An 18,903-nucleotide genomic window follows, 5' to 3' on the forward strand; every position below is an offset into this window, starting at 1 on the left:
ATGACAACTGGTGGCAGGGGCGTGACCCCCGTTGGCGCCGATGCCCCCAGCCAGGTGCGCGGCGCGGTCTCTGCCCAGCGGCCGCGCACAAGCGCAGGCCCCGGGGAGGGGGTGGGCGGGGCCGAGTCGGCCGTGCGGGGAGCGAGCGCCCTCTGGCGGGCCCACGCCGACGCCGCAGGCACAGCGCTTCCCATTACAGGCGCGGCCTGGCCCCGCTCGCCTCCCATCGCGGCGGAAGTGCGTAGGGGTCAGGTGACCGGAAGCGTTCGGCGGCGACGGGGCAGGGTGATTCCAAACAGAAGGGCGAGACCCGGCAACGGAGACAGCGAGCGGCGCGGCCCCGGTGAGTGCGGGCAGAGAACCCGGCCCGGGGAGAGGCCGGGACCCCCCACCGCCGCCTGTCCCCCGCGAGGGGCCGGTCCCCGTCTCGCGCCCCCTGCCCCGGGCGCGCGCCCCGCGAGTGTCCCTGTCACCGCCCGCCGGGCCCTTCTCGCCCCCCCCCTCACCCCCCCGCGTGCGCGGGCGGACACACGCCTCCCGCCAGCGCGTGCACGGTGCGTGGGGGGCGGGCGTGCCCTGCCTCCTGAACGGGCGCGTGGCGTGTGTGTGTGTGTGTGTGTGCGCGCGCGCGCTGCTGCTGCTCCCCGTGTGTTGCGTGTGCACTGGGCCGGGGCAGGCGTGCCGCGCGCGCACACACACACACACACACACACACATTGCACAGGTGCAGCTGCCGCCTCCTGCGTGTTGCCTGTGCCCCGTGCATGTGCAGACACGCGAACAGATGTCCTGGCCAGGCGGGGCACACGTTTAAATGCCCCTCTCGCTCAGGCAGTTTCCTGCGTGTGTCTTTCATGCCTGGTCGCCTGCTCATGCTGCCTTCTGTAGGGTGGGTCAGGTGCTCCTGGGGTCGTAGGGTGACCAGATGTTCCGATTTGGGGGGTCTTTTTCTTATATAGGCTGCTATTACCCCCCCACTCCCTGTCCCGATTTTTCACACTTGCTGTCTGGTCATCCTAGGTGACCCCACACACTGCCAATCTCAAGCTTTTCTACCCAAAGTGTAGCCTGCAAGTTCCCTCATGTGTCTGCCGTGTTCAACACCAGGTGGCAGCAGGCACCTGTATCTAATCCTCCATGATTCCTGGGTGTGAAATACACCCTGGAGCTCTCACCCCTCCAGATACTCTGAATACACAATTGGAGCCGCTCTGCTGAGCGCAGGTGCTTTTCTTAGTCATTCCTTTGTCCTTAACACACTTTACAGGCGTTAGCTATACTCTTAACCAAACCTGAATCCCATATAAAATATGCAATTTCACACCTAATTTTAACATTTGGGTCCAAATTTCCTGGTATTTGTTGGAAGATAATATCTTCCCTTCCATTTTTAATTTATGGGGCTAGCATAGTGTAGAATACATAACTTATTTGATACATAGCAGTGAGACTGTGATGGGAAATGTACTCCAAGCGGGAATGACACAAAGATTTCTTAATGTTAGTTATCAAGTGTACATTTGTAATTTTTGAGTGTCCAAAAGTGCATTAGATGTTTCAGACTCCAGGAAAGGTACAGTTCCTGTCCCGTAGAACATATAGTCCTAGGCTCCTGTTCTGCACAATTGGAACCATTTTATCATCCTTGGTGCTCCACAAGGGTCCACCCGTCCAGATCCACGTGCAGGATTGGAACCTGTATTAGGCATGACCCACAAAATGAGGGTCAGAAGGAAGGGGCCGAGGAAGGATAAGATGGACAATGTCATCTCTTGGGACTTCCATAAGACGTGCATGCAGCTTGAGGGGTCCAGTTATGTTTGCTTTTTAACTTGCTTCTCATACGTGACATAGCAGAAGTGAATTTCCAGGAGGGATTTGAATGGAGAGAAGAGGGGATGTTGGCAGCCTATTTACACATGGAGAAGAGCATAGGAAAGAGTACAAAGGTGTGAGAGCAGGAAGGAACAAAGGGCATTGAGGCTGGCATGTGTCATGGTGGTGGGAAGAGGGATCTATAAAAGAAAATACATTTGGAGGAGGAAATGAAGGACTAGCTTGAAAGTTCATCTGGCACGTCGTTGGGATTCGAAGATGGGAGTAACATAGATTAAGTGATGAGCAAGAAAGGTTCTAAAGTGTCTTTCTCTCAAGACTTGGCATTTCTTGTCCATTGTCCCTCCCCCTCCTCTTTCTTTCTCTTCTCCATGTTCTTCTGTTGACTCTCAGGAGGGCTAGTTCCATGGATTTGAAATCAAGGGACTGGTGAATAAACTCTTAACTCTACATAGCACTTCCCAATGCACTTCCGATTTGTTTTACAAAGCTTCATACCAAGCCATTCTAACAGGGTTCTTAGCATGATTCTGTTGAGCTCTGTAACCCTGGGCACATCACTGACTGGCTCTGTGACTCACTTTCCTCTGGGCAAAATGGGGATAACCATCTCATAGGAATGTTTTGAAGGTTAGTTCACTAATGGTAGCAAAGTGCTTTGAGATCCTTGGCTAGAAAAGCAAAGTAGGTTCATTTATTTTTAATCGATGGCACCCCTTGCATCAATGAATGTGTGTGTTCTATTAGTGGAATAATTAATATAGAGCACATAGAATAGACTAAAAAATAGACTGTAAAGAAACCTGTGTATCCTGCACTTAAAGTGGTCTGACAGTCAACGACTAGCTTATATTGGGCCACAAAAGTCACTCAATTCAAGCTCCAGCAGACTTCTGGAAGAGGAGGTGGTTTCAGAGATGAGTGGGCCTTTACTGCAAAGGTGCTTCCCAGTATACATGCTAACTACTCAGGCTACGCCCTGGGGCCAGATTTTGGGCCTTACACAAATCATACTTCTACCATTCCAGGCTCTCTATCTGGAGATGTGGGAGGATGGCTCTGTGTCAGTTACTTCAACGCCAGGTTGCCCTGACAACCCTAAGAGCTAAAAATGTTTTTGTTTTTAAAGGAAATCTTGGGTTCTGCAGGCATTGATAGGGAAGGCCAGAGAGAAGATTCCTACCCGCTGTTGACAGTGGATTTGCTGTGGCCTGCATTGTGCCAATATGTAATGGCTATTTGCTTTATTTTTATTGTACGTGTACTGGGAGGTGGGTTTTTTTTTTTTTTTTTTTTGTTTTGTTTTATCAGAGCATCTGATAGATTAGAGGGATTGGGTGGCATTCTCGCACATAGGATGAGCTGTTGCTTTCTGGAGCATTAGTCGAAGTCCCAAGCACAATGCGTTGCTGTGATTCGGAGCCGTCAAGACTGAAGAAACCATTATGATCTCATCTGATCTTCTCTTGGGCTACCAAAGGCATGAATTGCTATGAGGAGGCTAGTGTTGGGTCCAGCACTGACATCTAACTCTGTGCTGTGCTGATATGGACAAAAACACTGCTATTGCCCTAACCTATGCGGTTTAGACACAGATAAGGCATCAGACAGGAGTAGCTGCAAATGAGTTTTATCTACCCTTTAATATTTTTTTAAAAATAAAATGTCCTCTTTTCTAGCAATCTTTTCCTTAATTCTTTCTCTAGAATCTCTTTTTTTCTTGCTTTGATTTCTCACATGATAAACATTTCCCTTCTTCTTTTGCTTTCTCCTCTGGTCTCGATCTCTTCACCCAAGTTGTTTTTTCACCTTTTTGCACTCTCCTGTTCTAGACCTCCTCCTGCCACCTCCATGTTGCCATTCTTCCAGCAACAGAAAACGTGAATGAGGCACCCTATGCAACATGGCTAGGAAAAGTAGGATACATGATAAATGAAGCACTGTGAGAGGGCACTACTGGTCTATTTTTTTTATTGCTGCTACACTGGGGAATTCTGCATAAAACTCAGTTAAGTATTTACTAGGCTTTTCTTCTTCTTCTTCTTCTTGTCATGGGGTGTGACATGCTTGTCCTCAGTCAGGAAGCTCTATTTGTATGCAGAGTCATAAAGGCATGCATAACAGCTTACTGTCCCTGTGGCCGGAGGCCTTTGTGCAGAGTTGCACAGAAGCTAATACATGTTGCTGTTGTAGTGTCTTCACCGAGCTTTGGCTTCCCTAATTACTCGGCATCCTGCAGTTCCAACACATGTTTCTTCTAAGTAATGAAAGAAAGAGAGTGAGCTTTTAAGGAAGTTGAAAATGCTAGAAGATGGCTGTCTAATACCTCCTCAGGGTTAGCCACACAAGGCGGGGGAAGTATATATTACACAGAGCAGTGACCTGGTGCTGTAACTAATCACCATCTGACTCATCCTAAAGAGGCTAAATTGGCTGCTTACCCAGGATGGCTACACTAGATTTTTGTTTTGGCAATTTTCCCATCGTTGCCTTCCATCTGCAGTAGCAGTGGTGAGAGCACTCTTCTAGCCAAGGCCCCGGGTGGTGACTAGCGTTTTAAGCACTACGTCATCTAAACCTGTAGAAAATTTCCCCAGGCCTAAAGAATGGAACTCTCTTTGGTATCCTTACAGTTCTTCTGAGTACTAATTTTCAGTGTGTGATCGTGTAACAGCAGCTTGTGACTTGGGGGGTTTCTCTCATGCTTTTCTTCCCTAACAGTGTTAACAGTCACTAACAGCAGCCATTTACTTTTGTTTTGGTGCTAGGGTGCCAATCCTTCTGGCAAGCTAGTGCCACTCCAGCTTTCATTCTGTGTACCACTTCATAAGAGAGACACCCTCTCCTGTATCCACCTCCCCTCCCAATACTCCAGCCTTACCTTATGTAGTCTCAGAATACTTCCATCTGTGGAGCAGTGCTTGTCCTTGTCCTTAGTTTTCAGAACTACTGGGGTTCTGGCTGGTGCTTCTTAATAGAACTGAGTCATTTGAAACACAATCTAATGGACTTATTAGAGCTTTGATGACACAGAGTTATAAAAATGTTGAAGGGACACTGTCAGCTTGAAATCTAGTCAGTTTTAAAAATGAGTTAAAAGTACCTTAGGTTCTTTCACAAACTGAAGAAACAGAAATGTTTCCCCTAACGTGAGAGCCATTTTATAAGTTACTTGTAACAGTTGCATTGCCAATCCTATCAATTCCATAATGCATCAGGTCTTCCATTTTGCAAAATAACTTGGGTCATTGATCTTGGGTAGAGTTTGCGTGTGGTAGTTTTGGACAGTACTCTCAGCTGCTGACTTGCAGGAAAACACCTGATACTCAGTAATTCTTTGTGAACCATGTGGGAAACCAGGACTCTCTCATACCATCTAACGTACTATAGTGTTAAAGGTTATGTTTTTAAAAAATGCATCATGATAGATGGAAGCCAATCATTCTTCATCTGCCCTTTTTTCAGTACCTGGAGACAATTCTGAGCCCAGTAAGTTGTGATCCATGGCTACAATGATAACATGCCGAAGATTTCCAGGAGGAGTTCGCAGCATGGTTGCATTTTCAACTGCAACCAAGTGCGGGATCATGATGAGAATTCCTAGTAGAAAACAAAAGGAGGATGAGAGCCCTGAAGTGAGTGACACAGATGCTAAAGCTGCGGCTTCTATCGGATTGCTGAACCTTCTGGAGTACAGAGTACTTTATAATCCATCGGCCTACACAAGAACCAAAACCGCATCCCATCAGAATGCTGCTAGAAACTGTGAAGATAGTGAAGGGCCACTTGGAAATGAATTCTCCAGCCTCAGTGCTAAGCAGTTTCAGAATACGTACAGCGTCACCTGTTCTCAAAGCCAGTCAAGCACAAAACACACCTTGCTGGATCTGGAGTTCCATAAAACTCTTTCCACACAGGCCAGCTCAGTACCTCCAGCCACACTGGAGCCCCAGGAAGACAAATTGCTAGATGCTGATGTGAAGACCCATGACTCTAAGGAAGACCCCAGAATGTTTCAGAAGCACAGACCCGAATACCGATCTCTAAGTTATGACAAGTCCGAGACCTTGCAGGTCCTTCCTCTAGAAGAAGGTGACTTGATATTACATAAAGTATCTGTACTTCAGAGTAGCCTGATCCCAGGAACCATTGTGGAATATATTTGCAAGCTGAGCTGTTTGCCAGTGGAGGAGCATGTGATGGTGATATCCAATATTAAGTTTAAGATGCTGTGTCGTTACGGAGTTGAAAACATCCAGCTGTTTAACATCTCAGAACTCACTGACATTTTAAAGGCCTTTATCCGTTTAGGCATTCAACCAACCGACTCCATGCTGAGAGTGTATGAGACTGAAATTTGCCATCGAGTCTGGGACATGAGCCTGGATCAGGTATTGCTGGTGGCTGACCTGTTGCGCTGCTTGGGATGCAGTGCGCCTCACTATTTACAGCTCTCCTTCAGTTATATTAACTTGCATTGGCAAGACCTCACCTTGCCTCAGCTGGTTCAGTTGATTTATATCATAGGTGAAGGCCGGAGAGTGCCCCAAGATTTAATGCAGAAGTTGGAGACTTTAGTGTTGAAGTACTTGAATTCCTTCAACTTGGAGGAAGTGGGCGCCATTTCCTTGGGGTTCTTCAAGTCCAAGAGTGCCTTTTCTGAGTATGTCATGAGAAAAATTGGAGACAAGGTGTCAGGCCACTTGGCAGACATGAGCAGTTATGCTATAGTGAATGTACTTAAGATGTTCCGCTATACTCGTGTCATTCATTTAGAATTCTTGAAGCAACTTGGGAAAGTCGTTCCTCCTCGGATTGGTACTATGGGCATCCAGGGTGTCATGCACATAACTCTTGCCTGTTCAGCCTTGCATTACCTCGATGAAGGGATTATGAATGCAGCAGCCTTTTCGGTACCTTCCAGGGTGATGTATTGCCGTAGCAAAGATGTTGCTAAATTCTTGTGGTCATTCGGATGCCTGAATTATGAGCCGCCTAATGCAGAGAGGTTTTACTCCAGCCTCAGAGAGCAGATGTACAGAAAGTTGTATGAATTTGATAAGTTCCCAGAACATTTCCTCACCTGTTTGTTGGCTCTGGCATTTGCTGGGCACTTCCCAGATGACCTGATAGATTACGCTCTGAGTGCTGAATTTATTCAGTTAACCAGGGAGAATAAATTTGATCTTAAAAAGGACCTGTTCACTCTTGATGGCAGTGTAGAGATCGAGTGTCCAGATTACAAAGGTAATCGCCTTACGCCACAGTTTCGGCAAGAGGTTACTGAGATGCTGTGGAATTCTGTGAAGAAGGAAATCTGCGGAAAGCCGGAAGTGACAGAAGCTCTCTCTGTACTTGAGGTAATGTTAGGTGGACCCCAGTATGTCAAAAACCACATGATTTTGCCTCACGCTAGATCAAATGATATAGAGGTCCACTTGGGCAAAGACCGAAAGCCGTTACCTTTTAACTTAGAAGCTGCCGCAGCAGCTAAAGGAGAACTGCAAGACATTGGAGTCAGTCTCAAATATAACTTAAAGAATCAGCTGCTGAAGGAGAAGTCCAGTGGCAAGTCACTTGTGGGCAGTAAAACTCAGACAGAGACTTGTAGCCAGAAGGAGGCAGTAGACCAGAAGCAGGCTCCACCCATTAGGAATCATTCTCCATTTTCATATGGGGTTCCTCTGACTGACACCATTTTTAATGTCTTGACCAAACCAAAGCACTCTCCTGAAAATCGTCTCTCCCAGCTAAGGCCACAGCCCAGAGACGTGAAGCTAGCCATTCAGGTGTCAAACAAGAGCCACTATTGTTATGATTCTAAACACTTGTTGGGAATGCACAGCTTGAAAAGGAGGCAGCTACAGAAACTGGGATATGTGGTAGTCGAGGTGCCCTTTTGGGAATGGGTTCCTTTGCTCAGACAGACCCAGGTAGAGAAACTGAACTACCTGCACCACAAAGTGTTCAACTTGGTTCTTTAAGAATAACAGTGTCATCAAAAAGCTGTTTGACAAATTAATGCCTGCATCAAGTTCTGAAGGGGAATCTGCCTGGCTATAGAGAGTGAAATAGCCATACAGATGCTTCTGTCTGTTGTTTCTCAACACTGTTTAAAATGGTCCCTCTCTTAGAGTAACTTACTTTGGTGGCTGCTTTGCAGGCAGAGCATGTAGGCAGAGACTTGACAACCATGTTAGCAGGTTCATCCTGCTGCCTCATCTACGTCTGTAAATCCCAAGCTTGTTCAGCTGTGTAAGGAGATCCCAGAATGATTCTATTAAAAATAAAATCTCTGGTAACATACTTTTTTATCCACAACATCTTTTCCCTTCAAGCGAGAGCCGGTGGGTTTGGTTGCTCAGTGTGTGAAAACCAGCCCCTCTTTCAGGGAGATGTATCAATGCAGTCAGGACACCTGGAGAAGAATTGGTGAATTCTAAATTGTGCACGTGCCCCCCTGCTACAGACACCTCTTGCCCATGGGTACCTACCACACTGGTCTGGGTGTCGGGGAAATGGGCTTCCCTGTGCCTTGGCTCCTTCCAGTGCTTCTAGTTTGCAGATGTATGGGAAGGATTCCAGGGCTTCCCCTTTCTTGGGCTTATATCGAAAGTGAGGGAGCTGGTGAGTGGTATGGGGCTGGATTGACAGCATGAGTGCTGGAGAGGAGGGGGATGGGTGTGGGGAGGGACTGTGCTCTGTTGGCCATTGGTTTCTCATGCATGTGTGCACACACAAAAAGTCTTAGAGGAGAGGCATTCACCTTACACAGCTCCCAATTACATTGGTACTAATTAGCCGTGTTGATGGCAGTCTGACTCACACAGGTAAAGGCTGGACGGCCTAGAAATCCAACTATCCATCTTAAGTGGTTCCTCCAAGTTGGGGTTGAATCACATAGACCAGGCAGTGTGGCAGAAGCTTGTACTGCTGCTGTCTAGCATATCTATTCTGTAGATTAAAAAAGGGGTTTAGTCGTCACCTGCTTAGTTGATATACTTATTGCATCACATCTAAAATTAGATGGTAAAATCTTTGGGGGCAGGGAATAGGTCTTTGCTCTATAAAGGTCCTAGCACATTTTGGAGCATTATGTAAATTATCTTATTTTATCCCATGTTTTATTTCGGATCCCATACTAATAAACCATGCTAGTAGCGAAAAGCCTGTGCTGTTGCTTGGGTGTAATTGTTAAAGTTATGTGAGTAATTATGGGGGCTCTTATTTCCACATGCTGTGATGCAATGTTGCCCTTTGTACATGTGCCCCAAATTTTGTGCCCAGAGTTGCCCCCTGACCAGAGGCAGCACCATCTTTTTGTTAGTCCCACTTCCTGTCATCAGCTGTCACGGTCCAACCACCACCGAACCCTTGGACTCCAGCATTCCATCTGGTTCTCACAGGGCCCAGGTATGATTGAACCTTGCAACATGCTACACAACATGAGCTTTCAGCTATGCTTATCGCTGTTACCATGTCTTCCCACTGACTCAGCGGATATTCTAGGCCTCCGAGTGACCGTCCTGGAAGAAGTATTAATTTGTGCGGGTGACGAATGAGGGTTGTGTGCTGAGGGGAGTGTCTGTTTGGGGTTACTATGCATGCCAGTTGAATTGAGTGGGTGGTTGTGTTGACTGGGGCATTGTGCTGGGAGATCTGCGTGGGTGGTAGTTTGGGTGTGTGACGGGTTGGATCACAGAAACCCCCTTGGGAGCTGCCACCCGATGTGCAAAGACTACCCCTGCTCCTGTTTTCCCTGCCAGCTCAGGAGTCCAGCATCCTGTCTTGCTGGGCCAGATACTCCTGTCTGCTTCAACAAAGACCCAGGGTCTGAATCACTTGTCCCAAAGCTGCAAGTTTACCTGAAAACAGCTCATAGAAGTGTGCTTGTCTTTAGCACTCAGATGCCCAACTCCCAGTGGGGTCTAAACCCAAATAAATCCGTTTTACCCTGCATAAAGCTTATGCAGGGCAAACTCATAAATTGTTCGCCCTCTATATAACACTGATAGAAAGAGATGCACAGTTGTTTGCTCCCCCAGGTATTAATACATACTCTGAGTAAATTACTAATAAAAAGTGATTTTATTAAATACAGAAAATAGGATTTAAGTGGTTCCAAGTAGTAACAGACAGAACAAAGTAAGTCACCAAGCAAAATAAAATAAAATGTGCAAATCTGTCTAATCAAGCTAAACACAGATAAGTTCCTCACCAGTTCCCGAATGCTCCCTTTTACAGGCTAATCTCCTTTTAGCCTGGGTCCAGCAATCACTCACACCCCCTGTAGTTACTATCGTTTGTTTCAGTTTCCTTCAAGTATCCTGGGGGGGGTGGAGAGGCTCCTTCTTTAGCCAGCTGAAGACAAAATGGAGGGGTCTCCCACGGGTTTAAATAGACTCTCTCTTGTGGGTGGAGACCCTCCTCCTCCCTCCTATGCAAAGTCTAGCTCCAAGATGGAGTTCTGGAGTCACCTGGGCAAGTCACATGTCCCTGCATGACTCAGTCTTTACAGGCCGAAGCCATTGTCCACATGGTATCTTGCATGTCTCCAGGAAGACTTCTTATGTGGATTGGAGCATTCCAAGATGCATTGTTTTCCAAGTGTTTCCTGATCAGGTACTTAACCTGGCGAATTCCTTCCTAAAGAAAGCAACAGAGGGTCCTGTGGCACCTTTGAGACTAACAGAAGTATTGGGAGCATAAGCTTTCATGGGTAAGAACCTCACTTCTTCAGATGCAAGTAATGGAAATCTCCAGAGGCAGGTATAAATCAGTATGGCGATAACGAGGTTAGTTCAATCAGGGAGGGTGAGGTGCTCTGCTAGCAGTTGAGGTGTGAACACCAAGGGAGGAGAAGCTGCTTCTGTAGTTGGATAGCCATTCACAGTCTTTGTTTAATCCTGATCTGATGGTGTCAAATTTGCAAATGAACTGGAGCTCAGCAGTTTCTCTTTGGAGTCTGGTCCTGAAGTTTTTTGCTGTAAGATGGCTACCTTTACATCTGCTATTGTGTGGCCAGGGAGGTTGAAGTGTTCTCCTACAGGTTTTTGTATATTGCCATTCCTGCTATCTGACTTGTGTCCATTTATCCTCTTGCGTAGTGACTGTCCAGTTTGGCCAATGTACATAGCAGAGGGGCATTGCTGGCATATGATGGCATATATAACAATGGTGGACATGCAGGTGAATGAGCCGGTGATGTTGTTGCTGATCTTGTTAGGTCCTGTGATGGTGTTGCTGGTGTAGATATGTGGGCAGAGTTGGCATCGAGGTTTGTTGCATGGGTTGGTTCCTGAGTTAGAGTTGTTATGGTGGGGTGCGTGGTTGCTGGTGAGAATATGCTTAAGGTTGGCAGGTTGTCTGTGGGCGAGGACTGGCCTGCCTCCCAAGGTCTGTGAAAGTGAGGGATCATTGTCCAGGATGGGTTGTAGATCACTGATGATGCGTTGGAGAGGTTTAAGCTGAGGACTGTAGGTGATGGCCAGTGAAATTCTGTTGGTTTCTTTTTTGGGCCTGGCTTGTAGCAGGAGGCTTCTGGGTACACGTCTGGCTCTGTTGATTTGTTTCTTTATTTCCTTGTGTGGGTATCGTAGTTTTGAGAATGCTTGGTGAAGATCTTGTAGGTGTTGGTCTCTGTCTGAGGGGTTGGAGCAGATGCGATTGTACCTCAGTGCTTGGCTGTAGACGATGGATCGTGTGGTGTGACCGGGGTGGAAGCTGGAGGCATGAAGGTAGGCGTAGCGGTCGGTGGGTTTTCGGTATAGGGTGGTGTTAATGTGGCCATCACTTATTTGTACGGTGGTGTCTAGGAAAGAGAGAAACTGCTGAGCTCCAGTTCATTTGCAAATTTGACACCATCAGATCAGGATTAAACAAAGACTGTGAATGGCTATCCAACTACAGAAGCAGTTTCTCCTCCCTTGGTGTTCACACCTCAACTGCTAGCAGAGCACCTCACCCTAGGGTTACCATATTTTGAGCCTCCAAAAGGAGGATACTCCACGGGGCCCCAGCCCCGCCCCCGCCCCCCCCGCCCCAACTCTGCCCCCTCCCCTGCTTCCCGCGAACATTTGATTCGCGGGAAGCCTGAAGCAGGTAAGGGGGGTGTGGGGAGAGGAGGCGCGGCCCAGTCTGGCCCCCCCGGCGTCTCCAGCCTGGGTCGGCTCGGGCCCTGGGGTGCCGGCCCCGGGCCCGGACAAGCACTCCCAGCCCGCCCAGCACTGCCGATCCCCAGCCCGGCCCCCGGGCCCCCGGCCGAGCACCCCCGGCCCGCTCAGCACCCCCCGGCCCTTGGCACCGCCGGCCCTTGGCACCGCCGGCCCCCGGCACCGCCAGCCTGCATGTCCCGATTTTCCCGGACATGTCCGGCTTTTTGGGATTTCCCCCCGGACGGGGATTTGGAGCCCAAAAAGCCGGACATGTCTGGGAAAATCCGGACTTATGGTAACCCTACCTCACCCTCCCTGATTGAACTAACCTCGTTATCTCCATACTGATTTATACCTGCCTCTGGAGATTTCCATTACTTGCATCTGAAGAAGTGAGGTTCTTACCCACGAAAGCTTATGCTCCCAAAACTTCTGTTAGTCTCAAAGGTGCCACAGGACCCTCTGTTGCTTTTTACAGATTCAGACTAACACGGCTACCCCTCTGATACTTCCTAAAGAAGCTGACCAAATGCCTCCCAAAGCTTACTTAGAAACCAAGCCAGCATACAGCCCATATTCTTAATCTCAAGTAGAAAATGATATATATGTACAAATAGGATGAACAGATATAGTAGACCATGACCTTTACGGAGATATGTTACATGGCACAGGCAGCACAAAACATATTCCAGTTATGTCATACATACATTTATAAGCACCCCCTCCCCATAAAGCCTTATGGGGTATACTGTCACAGGGTGCTGTGCTGTGGCAGTTAGACCAGGCAGTCCACCATCTCTTCAGTCTGTCTCCTACAACCAGTGAACTGTTGCTTGCAAAGTAGCTGTCATGTAAAGGTGGTAATTAGTTGAAGTGCCTTTGATATCCCAATGGTCTAGGACTCTTGATATAGCATAGATACGTGCCTTACTGTAGCGGTACACCAAACAGGTGTAATTCATAAAATCAAAAAGGCTGAGAACTTAACATTTGGATGGCAGCAGCCCATAAATCCCAGCGATAAGAATATAATGCCATACTGGGTCAGATCAAAGGTCCATCTAGCCCAGTATCCTGTCTTCTGACAGTGGCCAATGCCAGGTGCCCCAGAGGGAATGAACAGAACAGGTAATCATCAAGTGATCCATCCCCTGTCGCCCATTCCCAGCTTCTGGCAAACAGAGGCTAGGGACACCATCCCTGCCCATCCTGGCTAATAGCTATTGATGGACCTATCCTCCATGAATTTATCTAGTTCCTTTTTGAACCCTGTTACAGTCTTGGCCTTCACAACATCCTCTGGCAAGGAGTTCCACGGGTTGACTGTGCGTTGTGTGAAAAAATACTTCCTTTTTTTTTTTTTTTTTTAATCTGCTGCCTGTTAATTTCATTTGGTGACCCTTAGTTCTTGTGTTATGAGGCGTAAATAACACTTCCTTATTTACTTTCTCCGCACCAGTCATGATTTTATAGACCTCTGTCATATTCCCCCCCTTAGTTGTCGCTTTTCCAAGCTGAAAAGTCCCAGTCTTATTAATCTCTCCTTGTATGGCAGCTGTTCCATACCTGTAATCATTGGTTTTCCCTTTTCTGAACCTTTTCCAATTCCAGTATATCTTTTTTGAGATAGGGTGACCACATCTGCACGCAGTCTTTAAGATGTAGGCATACTATGGATTTATATAGAGGAAATATGATATTTTCTGTCTTATCAATCCCTTTTTGAATGTTGCCCAACATTCTGTTCGCTTTTTTGACTGCCATTGCACATTGAGTGGATGTTTTCAGAGAACTATCCACAATGACTCCAAGAGCTCTTTCTTGAGTGGTAACAGCCAGTTTAGACCCCATTATTTTATATGTATAGTTCGTTTTCCAGTGTGCATTACTTTGCATTTATAAACACTGAATTTCATCTGCCATTTTGTTGCCCAGTCACCCAGTTTTGAGAGATCCTTTTGTAGCTCTTTGCAGTCTGCCTGGGACTTAACTATCTTGAATAGTTTTGTATCATCTGCAAATTTTGCCACCTCACTGTTTACCCCTTTTTCCAGATGATTTATGAATATGTTGAATAGGACCGGGCCCAGTACAGACGCCTGGGGGACACCACTATTTACCTCTCTCAATTCCAAAAACTAATCATTTATTCCTACCCTTTGTTTCCTGTCTCTTAACCAGTTACCAATCCATGAGAGAACCTTCCCTCTTATCCCATGACTGCTTACTTTGCTTAAGAGCCTTTGGTGAGGGACCTTGTCAAAGGCTTTCTGAAAATCTAAGTACTTTATATCCCAGGGATTTGGAGCAATCAGATTTTTGAATTGCTCCGCTCCGGCTCCGGGCATAAAACCTACTGGACTGCGCTCCAGCTCCGGGCTCCGCTCCAAAGCCCTGCTATATCCACTGAATTCCCCTTGTCCACATGCTCATTGACCCCTAAAAGAATTCTAGTAGATTGGTAAGGCATGATTTCCCTTTACAAAAACCATGTTGACTCTTCCCAAACAAATTATGTTCATCTGTGTGTCTGACAGTTTTGTTCTTTACTATAGTTTCAACCATTTGCCTGGTACTGAAGTCAGACTTACCAGCCTGTAATTGCCGGGATCACCTCTGGATTCCTTTTTAAAAATTGGCGTAACATTAGCTAGCCTCCAGTCATTTGGTACAGAAGCTGATTTAAATGATAGGTTACAGACTACAGTTAGTAGTTCTGCAATTTCACATTTGAGTTCCTTCAGAACTCTTGGGTGAATATCATCTGGTCCTGGTGACTTATTACTGTTTAGTTTATCAATTTGTTCCAAAACCTCCTCTAATGACACCTCAATCTGGGACAGTTCCTCAGATTTGTCACTTAAAAAGAATGGCTCAGGTTTGTGAATCTCCCTCACATCCTCAGCCGTGAAGACGGATGCAAAGAATTCATTTAGCTTCTCCGCAATGGCCTTATCGTCCTTGAGTGCTCCTTTAGCATCTTGATCGTCCATTGGCCCCACACATTGTTTAGCAGGCTTCCTGCTTCTGATGTATGTAAAAAAAATTTTGCTATTACTTTTTGAGTCTTTGACTAGCTGTTCTTCACATTCTTTTTTGTTCTTCAAATTCTTCCTAATGATATTTTTACACTTCATTTGCCAGAGTTTACTCCTTTCTATTTTCCTCACTAGGATTTAACTTCCACTTTTTAAAGGATGCCTTTTTGCCTCTCACTGCTTCTTTTACTTGTTGTTCAGCCATGGTGGCACTTTTTTGGTTATATTTTTTGGCACCAAGGTGTGTTCTGCCCAAAAGTAATCAACTCCCAAGCTTACCACTCATAGCGGTCTCATAGCAGTTAGTTGTCCCAGGAGTCCCTTTGAGGTACTCCAGGGACAAAGGGGGGACTGTTAGGTCCAAGGAAAATGGAGTACAGAACAGGTTGTTTGGCCAGCTTAGCCAAAGTTAGGCTAACTGTAGTTGCTGGGCCATTCCTGTCTCTTGAGGACATGCTTGCTTGGGCTACAAAGAATGAGATAAAGGGGGGGGGGGGGCGTATTCTTGTACCAAATGTACTAGAAACGTTTTTTTGGACATATGGAGACTTGCAGTCTCCACTCCCTGTTTCTGTTCTTAACTCCCTCCTTTCTCCTAGTTTCTGGTGCATGACGAAAAAGCTGATAAGCTGCTGAGGCATCATGAACTGTTTGTACTGTCAAAGAAAATAGATATGTATGAATATTAGAAGCTTTTAACTAGTAAAGGGGGGGATTGTGTTACTTTAACTATGACGCGACGGAACTGTCTATATAATCTCACTAGTTATTGTAATCGTGGCTGGTTCTTTCTGGAGACGGGCCGCTCTCTATTGTTGCGTGCACTCTTCAATAAAGAGCTTGTATTGGACCTTGCTGGTGTTGCCTGTCTCTCACTCTGCGGTCAGACAACGAACCTTGCTGTCTGGGTTAAAAAGTCCCCGACAACACTACACATCCCAAAAGCAGAAAAGACCACTTTGATCATCTAACCTGTCCTCCTGCATAACATAGTCCAGAGAATTTCCCCAAAAGAATTCCTAGAGCAGAACTTTCAGAAAAACATCCAGTCTTGATTTAAAAATTGCCAGTGATGGAGAGTCCACCATGACCTTGGCAATGTGGTAAGTTGTTCCAATAGTTAATTACTCTGTGTGAAAAATGTACACCCTATTTCCAGTCTGAATTTGTCTATCTTCAGTTTCCAGCCATTGGCTCGTGTAATACCTAGATAGAAGAGCTTGTTATTAAATACTTGGTCCCCATGTTGGTACTTACAAACTGTAATCAAGTCATCCTTTAACCCTCACTGTGTTAAGCTACATAGTTTGAGTTCCTTGAGTCTATCACTATAAGGCATGTTTTCTAATCCTTTAATCTTTCTCATGGCTCTTCTCTGAACACTCTCCAAATTACCACTGTTGGTAATGCACAGTCTGAGTTCTCTTCAAAGGCTGCTATAATCGTATCAGCCCAAAGCTGATACTTCAGTGCTGAGCATCAGCATAAGAACCTTGCTAGATAAATAGATTGCTCTTGTTTTTTATATATCTATATTTCTCCCTGCTGAGATCCCAAATTGATTGACGAACTAATTCTTATAGATGAGAAGCAGCAGAAACAGAGTCAGATGAGATGTTTTGTTTGTATTACCATAGGGTCTAGGAGCCCCAGGTGTGGAGCAGGACGCTGCTGTACTAGGTGCTGTTCAAACACAGCACAAAGAGATGGTCCTTACCTTCAGATTGTAAGCTCTTTAGGGTATGTCTTCACTACCGGCCAGATCGGTGGGCAGCAATCGATCCAGCGGGGATCGATTTATCGCGTCTAGTCTAGATGCGATAAATCGATCCCCGAGCGCTCTCCCTTCGACTCCTGTACTCCAGCTCGGCAAGAGACACAGACAGAGTCGACGGGGCAGACACAGCAGCAGTCGACTCACTGTAGTGAAGACACCGCGGTAAGTCAATCTAAGTACATCGACTTCAGCTACGTTATTCACGTAGCTGAAGTTGTGTAACTCAGATCGATTTCCTCCTTCCCACCCCCGGTGTAGACCAGGCCTGAGTATAAGACGAGCCAACATGTTGATGCCAACAAACAGTTGAGGGAGTACAAGGAAACAGTGAGATGTTATTGGTCAGCATGATAAATAGTGGTCTCATTGCACCAGCACCATTCTCAAAGGCACGGAGAGAACAATTTGTGAGGAGAGCTACACGATAACAAATGGGACAGATAAGATAAATTGGACACTCAGACATATGCTTTCTCAAAGTATAAGAACAAGGGGACAATTAAAGTGAAAGGCAGCAAATTGAACAAGAAAACATCTATGCAATATATAATTAACCTGTGGAACTCATTGTTGCAAGGTACAGTTGAGGCCAAGAGCTTAGTAGAATTCAAAAAAGGCCTACGCACTTACACTGTACTATGGATGTTCTCAGTGGATAGGCTAAAACATTTTGAATGGATTTAAACCTAGGATTTAAGCCAGCCAGAAATTGCCTGTGGTTAGGAAGAAACTTCTCTTATGAGCAGCCTATAACGTAATTCTGCACTATAGAATGGCTAGTGCCTTCCTCTCGATTATCTAGTGCTAGTCCCCGCCAGAGATGGGTTGCTGAACTGGATGGGCCAAAAGTTCCGTGAGATCTTGAATGATCAGGAATGGACAGATGTACAGAGAGCTCTACATTTCGAGAGATGGTATTTCCAGCAGCAAGCCTGGCACTGCTATAGATGGCAGACCTGACACTTTTAAAATAAATAGAGACTTGAAAATGCTTCTCTGTTTATCTTACGTGAAATTGACATTTATTACATGTGAGCACACTGGTCTTCTTTTAACACACAAAGCCTGATCCACCAAAAACAATCAGGCAGGCATTGGTAACATAAGCTTCAAACTCACCCTTTCATGGGTGGCTTGAGATATTTTTTTACGTTGAATTTGGACTTTAGAGCCAATGTCACCATTTATCTGTATTCTGACATCTTCACTTAATCAGGGTTCCGGCTGCATTATGCTCGCATGTTTACTAGACAGGTATAGGAAGCATTACACACTGACCTGACCTCAGTTCATTTTATAATCCCATTGTACACCTAAAAGAGCTTGCAAAAACCCAGTTAGGCTGAACAAATACTCTCCATTGGAAATCATTGAAAGGGCTCCTTTTTCTTGATAGAAGTTGGAAGTATGTGATTACAAGATTGCTCCAAGCAATGAGGTTTACACCTTCTTTTAGGAGGTTAAAATTCTTACTTTACAGAGAATCTTATTTTAAAAAAGAATCGTGTCTAACCAGTTTGTTTAGTTCTTTGAATGCAAAAGATGGTGTGTTCTCTTGGCTTCCTTTTCTGAACACGTTTGAAAGAGTTGACTTGATCAGGGCTCAGAATTTTGTTGATCTCCCTAAAGCACCCAGTGATCTGTTGGATAACAGAGAGCAGTTACTAAATAATGATTATTAATTTTGCATTCAAGAGTAACTTTCATCTGAGCATTTCAAAGCATTTAGAAACATTTATCCTTGCAACACCATTGTGCATTGTTACTTATTTATATTACAGTAACAGCTAGATCCCTTGGATGAGACCTCATATCCTGTTGTGCTTTTACTACCACATAGACCGTTTCTGCCCCCCAGCTTGTTTACAACCTAAATAGACAAGACAGGCACAGGATGGAAGAGGAAACAAGGACAGAGATGTGAAATGATTTGCTCAAGGTCACGCAGCAAGTTGATGGCAGAGACAAGAATAGGTCTTCTGACTCCTAAACCATGGCCTAGGCCATGCTGCCTAGGGGGCATAATGTAAACTATGGCACAGAGTGGTTAAGTGATTTGACCAAGGTCTGAGCAGGGAAGATTTGCAAAGACACAAAG

The 18,903-nt window shown here is 45.8% G+C and overlaps 2 protein-coding genes across 5 annotated transcripts in view; both read left to right on the plus strand.

Moving 5' to 3' along the window:
• Positions 1 to 257: 257 nt before the first annotated feature.
• Positions 258 to 8,142, plus strand: FASTKD5 (FAST kinase domains 5). 2 transcript variants are annotated; one of them, XM_054030020.1, is made up of 2 exons: positions 258 to 343; positions 5,302 to 8,142. In XM_054030020.1, exon 2 carries the CDS (start codon positions 5,340 to 5,342, stop codon positions 7,818 to 7,820), a length of 2,481 nt encoding a protein of 826 aa, XP_053885995.1. In that variant the 5' UTR covers positions 258 to 343; positions 5,302 to 5,339; the 3' UTR covers positions 7,821 to 8,142. The 2 variants fall into 2 exon arrangements, with proteins under 2 accessions (XP_053885995.1, XP_053885996.1); XM_054030021.1 differs by lacking the exon at positions 258 to 343 and adding an exon at positions 3,661 to 3,844.
• UBOX5 (U-box domain containing 5) overlaps positions 264 to 18,903 on the plus strand; it is a 29,960-nt gene continuing 11,320 nt past the window's right edge. For 2 of the 3 annotated variants that reach the window (XM_054030023.1, XM_054030024.1), the window contains exon 1: positions 264 to 343. The gene's annotated coding sequence lies outside the window, so the exon portion shown is untranslated. Of the gene's footprint in view, positions 344 to 7,119; positions 7,197 to 18,903 lie in introns of those variants that run through there. The other variant, XM_054030022.1, reaches the window with a different exon arrangement.

The sequence above is a fragment of the Malaclemys terrapin genome, chromosome 5 (genome assembly GCF_027887155.1).
Source record: "Malaclemys terrapin pileata isolate rMalTer1 chromosome 5, rMalTer1.hap1, whole genome shotgun sequence".
In the NCBI taxonomy this organism is placed as follows: domain Eukaryota; kingdom Metazoa; phylum Chordata; order Testudines; family Emydidae; genus Malaclemys; species Malaclemys terrapin.